Source organism: Bufo bufo, chromosome 1 (genome assembly GCF_905171765.1).
Source record: "Bufo bufo chromosome 1, aBufBuf1.1, whole genome shotgun sequence".
NCBI lineage: Eukaryota > Metazoa > Chordata > Amphibia > Anura > Bufonidae > Bufo > Bufo bufo.
Genome location: NC_053389.1, coordinates 764,462,075 through 764,475,319, shown reverse-complemented (window position 1 = coordinate 764,475,319; position 13,245 = coordinate 764,462,075). Strand labels below are relative to the sequence as shown.

General features: G+C 43.3%; 1 protein-coding gene across 9 annotated transcripts in view; it reads left to right on the top strand.

The window, feature by feature from the left end:
• The window catches only part of LOC120986238 (CD209 antigen-like protein C), a 69,097-nt gene that overhangs the window by 51,531 nt on the left and 4,321 nt on the right, over positions 1–13,245 (top strand). For 7 of the 9 annotated variants that reach the window (XM_040414698.1, XM_040414697.1, XM_040414701.1 and 4 more), the window contains one exon: positions 2,268–2,956. In XM_040414698.1, coding sequence (XP_040270632.1) covers positions 2,268–2,400 — 133 coding nt within the window. In that variant the 3' untranslated portion in view covers positions 2,401–2,956. Of the gene's footprint in view, positions 1–2,267; positions 2,957–9,398; positions 9,409–13,245 lie in introns of those variants that run through there. The other 2 variants (XR_005775659.1, XR_005775658.1) reach the window with 2 other exon arrangements.

Below are 13,245 nucleotides of genomic sequence, written 5' to 3'. Positions count from 1 at the left end.
TTCTGTCTAATACTTATACAGGGTAACGTACCAGCAAACAGTCTGACGATGCACAAAATTTATCAAAGTGGTGCTCAAGTGTAATACAACAGAAAAGTGCAATTTCTAAGACATTAGACACTTCTCTGTTACTTAAAGGGGTTTTCCAGGATTTTCATATTTACGGCCTATGCTCGGGATAGGTCATTAATATCTGATTGGCGGGGGTACAACTCCTGGCACCTCCGCCAATCAGCTGTTTGAAGAGGCCATCCTCGGCAACGTGATATCATGTTCATCGGTCACATGGCCTAGGCCAGTGGTGGTGAACACTATGGCACGGGTGCCAGAGTCGCCACTTAGAGCCCTCTCTGTGGGCATCCGCACCCTGGAAAATGTCTATGGTGTACCAGTATGCCTTAGACTTTTCCTGTCATTCATCAGGACAGGGCATGCTATAATTGTCACAGGCAGCGCATTAAATGTAGGCAGGATATTATAGCTAAATGATAAAGTACATGGAAGATATTCTATATTGGTATTCAGGTTAAATTGCGATGTTGGCACTTTGCGATAAATAATAGGGGGTTTTGGGTTGCAGTTAGGGCACTTGGTCTTTAAAAGGTTCGCCATCACTGGCCTAATAACAGCTCAAGAGAATGGGGCTGAGCTGCATTACCATGCAAAACCGTTATCAAATAGATGGTGCTGTGCTTGGTAAGCTGTGGAATGCCAAGGTACTTACAGGAACTCTGCAGCATCCTTAAACAGATGAGGGGTCAGACCCCTGCCAATCTCATATTGATGACGTTTCCCGAGAATAGGTCGTCAGTAATAAAAACCCAGAAAACTTCTTTAAGCTTTAACTGTTGAAAAGAGTCTGGTCAAGGTGCAAAAAGTCTGTTATTTTTGGTGAAAATCAAGAATACATTTGTCTAGACTGATTTGTGCCAAAAAAGACAAAATTCCACCAGAATTGGTACAATAATGATAGTAAATGTGCCCCAAAGTAAGTTCTTGAAAAAAAAATGTGGCCACACAAAGGCACCTCTTTTATATAAAGTAAGATGTCTACATACCAACCATAATTCACCAGGAACATTGGCCAAGATCGCGTATAAATAAGGGTAAGATCATACCATTACATATATAGACCTGTCACGACCCGCGGTTAGGTCGTGACTCTGTGTCTTCACATGCGGTTGCGTTTGGCAATGTGGTTTGCATGTGAGGCACTTTTCCTTGGATGTGGTGTTTCCCCATTTTGGTATGCACGGGGTTAAGGTGTGTCTAGTAGGTGTGGTGGGTGTGACCTCAGGCCTCCTTATATGTTGGTGTGGTGGTGCCTGAAGGTCAGTTTGATTTTGGTTGTCAGCTTGGTGTGGAGCTCTGCTCCTGGGCTGTTTGTGATTATGTCTGTGTGAGTCACCCTTACTTATTATATTGTTTCCCTTGCTCTGTCTGTGTGTCCCCTCTGACGTGTTTCTGTTTTCCCTCTCCCACCTGGTGTATGTTGTTATGGTGTGGGCCTTATTTGGAGGTTATTGTGTTGTAGTGTGTTTCCTCCGAAAGGGGGCTGCTTTCCCGGAGGGGTTTAAGCAAACAACTAGACAGTGCGTTTCCGGTCCATCTCGTCGGCGGCAGGTAAGTTCTGGTAACCTAGGTTGTCTATTGCCTTTTGTTACTTACCTGTCGTTCGGCTGTGAACCCTGTCTAGTTGGTGGCCAGCTGCTGGGCTTCTGGAAACACCATGCATCCGTTGTGCTGGATGAATGGGTGGTCTCTGCCCTGTCTTCAGGCTTAAGGCATAGCAGGGATACCTAGGGTTCTAGGTTGGAGAGCATGAGCCCCCTTACCTTCTGAGGCGGCTCATGCATTAGGAGTTTAGGGAGATCTTCAGGGTCGCATTAGGAGGTGTCCTGCTCCCTGTTCCCTGCTTTCCTGCGTTGCAGCGAACACCAAGGCACGGTGGGGGTTCCTCCCACTCCCCGCCGTGACAAGACCTCCATGCAATAATGACCCAATGGAGCCTCTACATGGCTCAGTTTGCCCCTAGCAGTTACCTTATAACCTCAATTTATGTCTACTCCTCCATGATCAGTCATAGATAACACTAGAGATAGGATCTTCATATTCTAAATTCAAGGAGCAACTCAAGGAGACCAGCTATGGACAAGTTCAGAAGTGCCTTGGATTGATACTTTTACTGTCCATTAGCTTATATTACTCTTTTTTCATCCATGAAAAGGTTATTCATTGTTCCCCATTAATTGTTTATTCATTTACAGCAACTGGGCAGTGAATGAGCCCAACTATCATGGGAAGGAAGAGGACTGTGGAGAAACCATATCTGGACCTTGGAATGATCGACCCTGTTCTAATAAATTGTTTTATATTTGTAAAAGGATAAGAACATGCTGAGATCCAATCTATATCAAGCAGAGGTATAACATGGAGCTACTAAGCCTTAATGTAAAATTTGGTATCTTTTATGTTCCAGAAAGACTTTTGACTCTTTAAGGCATCAGGGTCTGGATTTCAATATTATCGCTACAACCCATATAGCTATACCCCTGATGCCAAGGCTATATAAACCAAATAATTAGGTAAAAAGCATACCAAATTTATCATGACCTTCCTATTTTCAATGCACATGGTACCACCTTCAAATTTGTGCTGTCTAACCAGAAGCCAAACTGACCTTCATTAGCCACATCATAATCAACATAGTAGAGTCCTGATCATTGGCACGTTGAGGGGAACGGCAAGTTAAATTTAGATACTATTATATGGGGTCTTGAGAGGGTATAGAATTATTGTAAACCTACTGAACCTAGTGGCCTCTGTGTGCCTTAACCCCTTAAGGAACCTGGGATTTTTGCGTTTTCGTTTTTCACTCCCCGCCTTCCCATAGTTCTAACTGTTTTATTTTTCCATTCACATTCCATTCCATTCACATAGCCTTATGAGGGCTTATTTTTTGCGGGACAGGTTGTACTTTCTAATGGCACAATTTACTCTTGCATACCATGTAGTAGGGAGCAGGAAAAAAGTTCCAAATGGAGTGGAATTGAGAAAAAACGCAATTCTGCTAAAGGTTTTTTCTTTTTTTTTACACTGTACACTATGCGGTAAAATTGACCTGTTAATTTCATTCTCCAGGTCAGTACAGTTCCAATGATACCACACTTGAATAATTTTTCTGGCGTTTTAATACTGAAAAATAAGGAAAAACAACATTTTTTTCATAACCATATTCTGACCCCTATAAAATTTTTGTAGCTATGTGTACGGGGCTGTGTGAGGGCTAATTTTTTGCGGGAAGATCTGTTCTTTTCATTGATACCAATATTAAGTTTGTGCGACTTTTTGATAATTTTTTATTAAAAAAATTATTGGGTAGTTGAAGTGACAAAAAATGGCAAATTGGCTGTTTTTATTTTTTTTCCCGCTACAGTATTTGCCGTATGCCATTAATATTGTTAGATTTTAATAATATGGGCATTTTCGCATGCGGCGATGCCCATGATGTTCATTTTTTTATTGGTTAAGTATTTTTATTTTAAGGAAAGGGGACTGATTTGAACTTTTATTTTTTTTTATTTTTTATTTGTAAAAACTTTTTTTTACTTTTTTTTAAGTCACCTTGGGTGAAAATAACTGGCAATCATTCGATTGCCCATAGTATTCAATGATGGCTAAATAGCCATCATTGAAGACTTCAATTGCACTATATCCATACAAGGCTGCCACCTAGTGGCCTGTATTGATATATACATCTAATTGACTCTGAAGCCTGCTTGGGGCTTCGGTCCATTAGATCGAGGTAACAGGTCCCCCGATCTCAGCTGGGGAACGCTGTTACCGGACCGGAAGCGCGCGACTTCCGGTTCCGGTCTGCGCAGATGCCATGGTCACATTTGACCACGGCATCTGAAAGGTAAGATGTATGCGATCAGCCTTACGGCTGATCGCATACATGTGCCGCGGGTCTCTGCTATTTAAAATAGCAGAGACCCCGTGGCTAAGGCGCTCGCTGCACGCGCGAGCGGGCGCCATGTTTAGGGATCGGACCCATGACGTACAGCTACGTCATCGGTCCTTAAGGGGTTAACTTTGATGCTTTCTTCAGTGTAATTTGAAATAAGCGTCTCCCTGGATGGTGGAAACTCTCAGGCATTTACCTTAAGGTAAACATAAGGTTTATAAATGAATGTAAGAAGTTAAATTGTTTGATTCATAACTTGCGATTATTATTTCATGCATACCTGTATATTATCAAGATTCCTATACAATTCACTGTCTTTTATGCTTTTGAAAAGAAATAAACAATATAATAAAAAAAACTATTTGTTGACTGCTTCTTAGCTCGTCCCCAAACCCTGACTGTCACGTACTTAATAGTCTTACCCTAAGGCTCAATTCACACCTGAGCGTTTTACAGCGCGTTCCTACGCGCTGTAAAACGCTCAACAAGGAGAAACCAATGCTTCCCTATGGGAATGGTTCTCACCTGGGCGTTTTACAGCGCGTACGATCGCGCTGTAAAACGCCCGACGCTCACACAAGTACAGGAGCGTTTTTTTGGGCGCTTGTCGCGCGTTCCCGTACATAGACTTTCGGGAACGCGCGACACTGTGTGCACACTTGTCTCTGTATGCGCGCTTGTAAACGTCCGTACAATCGCGCATACAGAGCGCTCCTTTCAGAACGCTCAGGTGTGAATTGAGCCTAAGGCTGGGTTCACACTTGAGCGTTTTACAGCGCGTTCAAACGCGCTGTAAAACGCTCAACACATAAAAACCAATGCTTCCCTATGGCCCTGGTTCTCACTTGAGCGTTTTACAGCGCGTTTGAACGCGCTGAAAAACGCCCTGCGCTCAAACAAGTTCTTGAGCTTCTTTGGGGCGTTTTGACGGCCATAGGACACTGCAGTCAATCACACAAACGCGCGTCAAACGCGCGTTTACTATTGCAAAAAACGTGCATAAAAACGCGCGACAAAAACACGCGTTAAACGCGCATATAAAATGCGCTCAAGTGTGAACCCAGCCTTAAAGATCAAGAGATCAAGGGACCACTTCCGTCTCATCCTAGATATAACCATTACAGCTGTTTCATCCTCTCTGTCCCATCTATATCGCCTCAATAAATCAGTGCAGGGAGGATGTTAAGGCCAGGATAACCCTGGAGCCTTGAGAGGTGAGTAACCACTGGACCACAGAAATATAGCATTAACCTTTTCACTGGCTGCCATATCTGACTACCCTAGAACTTTTTAACTTGCCTAGGTTGCCTAGAATAGTGAACTAATACCCTCACTGCCCAGGACCACAGATACTGTATATTTACATTAATACCTTCACTTCTCAAAAACCACCAGGGATCTTTACATTAGCCCCTTCACTGCTAAAGACCACCATACTGGAATGAACCTCATCACTGTCCTAGACCACCAATCATACTGATATTAGCCCCTTTGACTGCCCTGGATTACTAAAAAAAAGAAAACTGGAGGAATGGGTCATCTACTGAGACATGAACACTCATGATACAGTAGAGCCAGTAAGTCAGGAAGGGGGAAAGCTGCTCTGACCTGTTGCTGGCTGTACGGTATGTCAGAACATAAAGTTTTCCTGTCCTGGTAGACGGTGACGCAGGTAATGGCAGGTTTGTTGGGACCAGACAGCACCATCAGCATATCTTCTTTCTTGGACCATTCCTGAAATGTGATTCATTTCAGTTGTCTGACTTTTAGCTGCCTGGTCTGAGGTCTGAATTAATTTTACATGTTTGGTTTGGGGTCCAAAATAGATTAGAAATTGGAGTCTAAACGAGTAGAGATATTTGTATATATTATTAATTAATAACGTTTGGGAACCTTTGTCACAATGTGTTTGCGATAGGTTCATTATATTTTTAGCCCACTTATTTATGAATGGTGAGTTTTGGTCACATTCCCATAGCGATCTACATTTATAATGGAAATCAGTACACTGTGTGTCACTTGTACGCATGTGATAGACCTCAGCAGTGCCCCCATTCATTTATAATGGGGTACATTGGACTCCACCAAGGTGTCCCTCTCATATGCCACATACTGTATGTGAAATGGCTGCAGCTCGGAAAGCCTTGGAGACAGTGAGATAGTCAACCACCCATTTCGCCAACTGTGGGGAGGGCATATACAGGATGAGAGCAATGGTTACATACAGTAGGGTGCGGCTCATTGGGTGCTGTAGGGGAAGGGAGTAAGGACAAATTTTAGAAACAAGACTTTGAAAAACCATAGTGCATAAGATCTGACTGTCAAATAACAGCAGTTCACAAATGTGTTTAGTAAGTAAAGTACCTAAATTCACAACGTACAAGCCAGGGGCGTAGCTAAAAGCTCATGGGCCCTGGTGCAAGAGTTTAGCTTGGGCCCCCGTCCCTCATGCTTGTTGGCAAGGGGCAGGGGAGCACATAGCCTTCCTGCTGCCTGAGGCAAACATTGAAAGGGCACCCCCTCATGCCAAATTCTTAACCTAACCCCTTCCCTCCAGCCAGAGGTGTAAATTGACCAGTATGCACTTTATATAATGCCAGTGTCTTATGTGGCACAATGGTCTTTAGGCCCCCTCAGGCCCCTGGGCCCGGTAGCGACTGCTACCTCTGCACCCCCTATAGCTACGCCCCTGGTACAAGCACATTACACACACTGAATACATATGAGCACAAATACAGTGCATGCACACATTGTGACTTACGCCTTGTAGGGAAAAACTGCTGGAGTCATGTTTTTCTTGCCTTGTGTGTCAGTGATATAGTACATATTACTACTGTGGGCACTATAGGGAGTGTAGTAAATACCGGAGTCACTACATCACCTATGAGTCACTGGATGTAATAGATATGCAATCCTGTATTCTCCTGTATGTTTGGTAGTTCTGGTCCTGCCCTGAAAGACCAGACAGCATGCTGAAGGTAGGGTTTGGCTCAGTGCTTCAGCCCCCAACTCCATATCATACTTAGAGACAACTGGAGGAGGAGCAGGAACAGGGCAGATTGGCTGTAGACCCCGCAAGGCTTGTTGGGCCGATACTCAGGAGGCCGCTAGAGCCCTCCTTACAGCCACTCGCTAGGTACATAAAGATCTGAATGCTTGAGGCATCAGATAATTATGTACCTTGCCAGCAGCCACAGTGGCTCTCCTTATGTCAACTGTATGGCCATCCTCAGGACGGTGACACAGTTGAATATTACAGAAGGAGCGGCAGTATTTTGTGCTGCACTTAGGTGTTTGGTTCTGCTGGGGCGATAATTTGGGCTGCACTAACTTATTGCTGACCCTGGCTGATTCTATTGTTCCTGCCTACTTGTGTTAGCCCTGCCTCCATGTGTTGCCCCTCCTTCTGTGAATTTAGACTCGCCTATAACATGGGGCCACTTTTCGTTTTGTTTTTTCCAGGGCCTCTTTAAGTTCCCAGTCAACCCTTGAAGGAGGTGGAAAGAACATGGTGGCCATGAAGAACTCCTGTCCGATACTGCTATAGAGGTAATATCCATGGTGCTACAGAGGTAATATGGGTAATACAAAGTGGTATTTGGCCGCTGTAGAAGCCCCAGCATCACCATGGATTGATTTATGGGGCTGAAGTAGAACATTTATGAGAAGCACTGCACTAGGCAGTAGACCAGCAAAGACAGAGTTTTTATCATTCCAGGGTCCGGACAGGTTTTCTCCACAGTGCTCTTGATTCTTGTTTCCAATTTCTCGGAAAGTCCAAGAGGCTTCTAGAAGGGTTGGCAAATCTCGCAGGCCCCGAAGGAGGGATGCTTTCTCCTGGAATGCAGCTCTCCATAAGATTTAGATATTTTTGGCACTGGGATGCTGCATCATCAGACTCCAAACAGTCTGCAAGAATAGGCATTTCTATATAGGGCTGGCCCTGTGGGTTCCACAAAATGTGGAACGCACACGGCTGGTATCCCTGTTTTGCAGGCCGCAAAACACTTACGGTTGTCTGAATGTAGCCTTATGCTAATACTATGCTTAACTCTAATACTAGCCCCCAACAGTAATGCAATGCCTAATTCTCATACTTTCCGCTAATTCTAAAACTGACTCTAACCCCAATACTGCCTTCTTATTCTAATTTACTGTCCCTAATGCTAATACTAACCCTAAAACTGACCGTGACCTTAACTACAACCCCCCAATACCTCACACAGTGACTCCTAATATATGACTGTCCACATATATCTGTACCCACTGCATCTATTATATCTCGTACATAGTATACACATAGAGTACTGATACATCAGTTACGAGGTATAATAGATGCAGTGTGTACAGATATATAGTATATACAGCAGTGTACTGATATGTGAGGAACGAAGTATAATACATACAGTGTGTACAGGTATATAGTATACAAAACAGTGTACTCATGTCAGATACGAGATGTAATTTATACCTCATACCTCACATATCAGTACACTGCTGTATATACACTGCTCAAAAAAATAAAGGGAACACTTAAACAACACAATGTAACTCCAAGTCAATCGCACTTCTGTGAAATCAAACTGTCCACTTAGGAAGCAACACTGAGTGACAATCAATTTCACATGCTGTTGTGCAAATGGGATAGACAACAGGTGGAAATTATAGGGAATTAGCAAGACACCCCAATAAAGGAGTGGTTCTGCAGGTGGTGACCACAGATCACTTCTCAGTTCCTATGCTTCCTGGCTGATGTTTTGGTCACTTTTGAATGCTGGCGGTGCTTTCACTCTAGTGGTAGCATGAGACGGAGTGTACAACCCACACAAGTGGCTCAGGTAGTGCAGCTTATCCAGGATGGCACATCAATGCGAGCTGTGGCAAGAAAGTTTGCTGTGTCTGTCGGCGTAGTGTCCAGAGCATGGAGGCGCTACCAGGGGGCAGGCCAGTACATCAGGAGACGTGGAGGAGGCCGTAGGAGGGCAACAACCCAGCAGCAGGACCGCTACCCTTCGCCTTTGTGCAAGGAGGAACAGGAGGAGCACTGCCAGAGCCCTGCAAAATGACCTCCAGCAGGCCACAAATGTGCATGTGTCTGCTCTAACGGTCAGAAACAGACTCCATGAAGGTGATATGAGGGCCCAACATCCACAGGTGGGGGTTGTGCTTACAGCCCAACACCGTGCAGGACGTTTGGCATTTTCCAGAGAACACCAATATTTGCAAATTCGCCACTGGCGCCCTGTGCTCTTCACAGATGAAAGCAGGTTCACACTGAGCACATGTGACAGACGTGACAAAGTCTTGAGACGCCGTGGAGAACGTTCTGTTGCCTGCAACATCCTCCAGCATGACCGGTTTGGCATTGGGTCAGTAATGGTGTGGGTGGCATTTCTTTGGAGGGCCGCACAGCCCTCCATGTGCTCGCCAGAGGTAGCCTGACTGCCATTAGGTACTGAGATGAGATCCTCAGACCCCTTGTGAGACCATATGCTGGTGCGGTTGGCCCTGGGTTCCTCCTAATGCAAGACAATGCTAGACCTCATGTGGCTGGAGTGTGTCAGCTGTTCCTGCAAGACGAAGGCATTGATGCTATGGACTGGCCCGCCCGTTCCCCAGACCTGAATCCAATTGAGCACATCTGGGACATCATGTCTCGCTCTATCCACCAACGTCACGTTGCACCACAGACTGTCCAGGAGTTGGCAGATGCTTTAGTCCAGGTCTGGGAAGAGATCCCTCAGGAGACCGTCCGCCACCTCATCAGGAGCATGCACAGGCGTTGTAGGGAGGTCATACAGGCACGTGGAAGCCACACACACTACTGAGCCTCATTTTGACTTGTTTTAAGGACATTACATCAAAGTTGGATCAGCCTGTAGTGTGTTTTTCCACTTTAATTTTGAGGGTGACTCCAAATCCAGACCTCCATGGGTTGAAAAATTTGATTTCCATTTTTTTATTTTTGTGTGATTTTGTTGTCAGCACATTCAACTATGTAAAGAACCAAGTATTTCAGAAGAATATTTAATTAATTCAGATCTAGGATGTGTTATTTTTGTGTTCCCTTTATTTTTTTGAGCAGTGTACAGTCGTGGCCAAAAGTTTTGAGAATGACACAAATATTGGAAATTGGAAAAGTTGCTGCTTAAGTTTTTATAATAGCAATTTGCAAATACTCCAGAATGTTATGAAGAGTGATCAGATGAATTGCATAGTCCTTCTTTGCCATGAAAATTAACTTAATCCCCAAAAAACCTTTCCACTGCATTTCATTGCTGTCATTAAAGGACCTGCTGAGATCATTTCAGTAATCGTCTTGTTAACTCAGGTGAGAATGTTGACGAGCACAAGGCTGGAGATTATTATGTCAGGCTGATTGGGTTAAAATGGCAGACTTGACATGTTAAAAGGAGGGTGATGGTTGAAATCATTGTTCTTCCATTGTTAACCATGGTGACCTGCAAAGAAACGCGTGCAGCCATCATTGCGTTGCATAAAAATGGCTTCACAGGCAAGGATATTGTGGCTACTAAGATTGCACCTCAATCAACAATTTATAGGATCATCAAGAACTTCAAGGAAAGAGGTTCAATTCTTGTTAAGAAGGCTTCAGGGCGTCCAAGAAAGTCCAGCAAGCGCCAGGATCGTCTCCTAAAGAGGATTCAGCTGTGGTGTCGGAGTGCCACCAGTGCAGAGCTTTCAGGAATGGCAGCAGGCAGGTGTGAGCGCATCTGCACGCACAGTGAGGCGAAGACTTTTGGAAGATGGCCTGGTGTCAAGAAGGGCAGCAAAGAAGCCACTTCTCTCCAAAAAAAACATCAGGGACAGATTGATCTTCTGCAGAAAGTATGGTGAATGGACTGCTGAGGACTGGGGCAAAGTCATATTCTCCGATGAAGCCTCTTTCCGATTGTTTGGGGCATCTGGAAAAAGGCTTGTCCGGAGAAGAAAAGGTGAGCGCTACCATCAGTCCTGTGTCATGCCAACAGTAAATCCTGAGACCATTCATGTGTGGGGTTGCTTCTCATCCAAGGGAGTGGGCTCACTCACAATTTTGCCCAAACAGCAACAGCAACTTCTTCCAACAATCCAACAACAGTTTGGTGAAGAACAATGCATTTTCCAGCACAATGGAGCACCGTGCCATAAGGCAAAAGTGATAACTAAGTGGCTCGGGGACCAAAACGTTGACATTTTGGGTCCATGGCCTGGAAACTCCCCAGATCTTAATCCCATTGAGAACTTGTGGTCAATCCTCAAGAGGCGGGTGGACAAACAAAAAACCACTAATTCTGACAAACTCCAAGAAGTGATTATGAAAGAATGGGTTGCTATCAGTCAGAAATTAGCCCAGAAGTTGATTGAGAGCATGCCCAGTCGAATTGCAGAGGTCCTGAAAAAGAAGGGCCAACACTGCAAATACTGACTCTTTGCATAAATATCATGTAATTGTCGATAAAAGCCTTTGAAACGTATGAAGTGCGTGTAATTATATTTCACTACATCACAGAAACAACTGAAACAAAGATCTAAAAGCAGTTTAGCAGCAAACTTTGTGAAAACTAATATTTGTGTAATTCTCAAAACTTTTGGCCACGACTGTACTGTATATCTGTATACATTGCATCTATTATGCCTCATACTTCACATATCAGTACACTGCTGTATATACTATATATCTGTATACACCGCATATAGTCCAAAAACAAAGGGTCGATTCCAGCTTCTGACGTATAAAATAATTTGTTCTTTATTTATGTGGCAGGCATCGGCTCTTACTCCGAAAATTTATCGGAGTGGGCAGATTCCCTGCTACAGCCACTTGTGCTGTTAATACCAGGATATCTGAGGGATACTGGCACAGTACTAGGAAACTTCTTCTCTTTTGACTGGCACATGAATTTTACTTGGGTAACAGCAGATATTTCTGCATTATACACGAACATACCACATCAATCAGCTATTGTTGCTTTAAAATGGTTCCTAGAATATCATAGTAATTATACTCCAGAGCTGCAGGATTTTTTATGTTCATGTATAGATTTTTTAATGAGACATAATTTTTTTATGTTTAATAAAAAGTACTACCTTCAGCAATCAGGAATCCCTATGGGAGCGAAATACTCACCTTCAATCGCAAATATATATATATGGCGTGGTGGGAAAGCAGGTTCCTCTTTTCTGATAATAACCCGTATAGGGAGGACATCAAATGGTATGGTCGATTTATCGAGGACATGCTGTGGGTATGACAGAGGGACGAAGAGAGAATAGCAAAATGTATAGAGTACTTAAATAACTGTACTACATCAATAAAACTAACTTTTTCCAGCGATCCGGAAAAAATTGTCTTTTTGGATCTTTGTCTGGAAGTGGATAAGGGCAATAATAAGGTGGTCACATATACCCACAGAAAGCCCACAGCTGGTAATACTATTCTCTCTGCCTCCTCCTGTCATCCACCACACGTTCTCAAAAACATCCCTAAGGGAGAAATGATAAGGGCAAAAAGAAACTGCTCCACTAAGGAACTATTTGAAAAAGAAGTTCAAAATATTGCAGCTAGACTCAGAATGAGAGGATACACCCAAACCAGTATAAATAGGTATACATTTTGCTAGATCAAAAGACAGAGAGACTCATTTTTTCCAAAAGAAATAATAACAATGAAAATAAGAATGAGAACGAAAATATAAAGAAAGGGAATAAATACAGAAGTAAAAACAAAAAAACAGGAAAGAAAATGTTCTGAATAAAGATGAACCTATTACTTTTACTACCAATTATAGTAGAGAATATTTCAAGATATGTAAAATTATACGGAAACATCTTCCGGTTCTAAACTTCAATGGGGAATGGAGAAACATAGCATCCACAGGGATTAGATGTGTAGCGAAAAAAGCCCCCACAGTGGGTCAAAAAATCAGTCTGAGTCTATTCAGGGAAAATACTCCCAGAATATGCACCTGGCCTAAAACCAATGGGAATTACAAATGTGGCTGCAAAAAATGTATTTGCTGTCGACATATGTTTATCTCAAAAGAGGTCATATCTATGGCCAATAACAAAAAACATATGCTGAAGCAATATATAAACTGCAATACAGACCACGTAGTATATGTCATAACATGTAAAATATGCAGGCTACAATATGTGGGCTGCACCACAAATGATTTAAAAGTACGCATTAGGAAGCATTTAAGTGATGTCCCTCATTTTATGTCTCGGAATGTTTTAGCGGCAACAATGCATTTTGCCACTGTTCACAAGGGCGA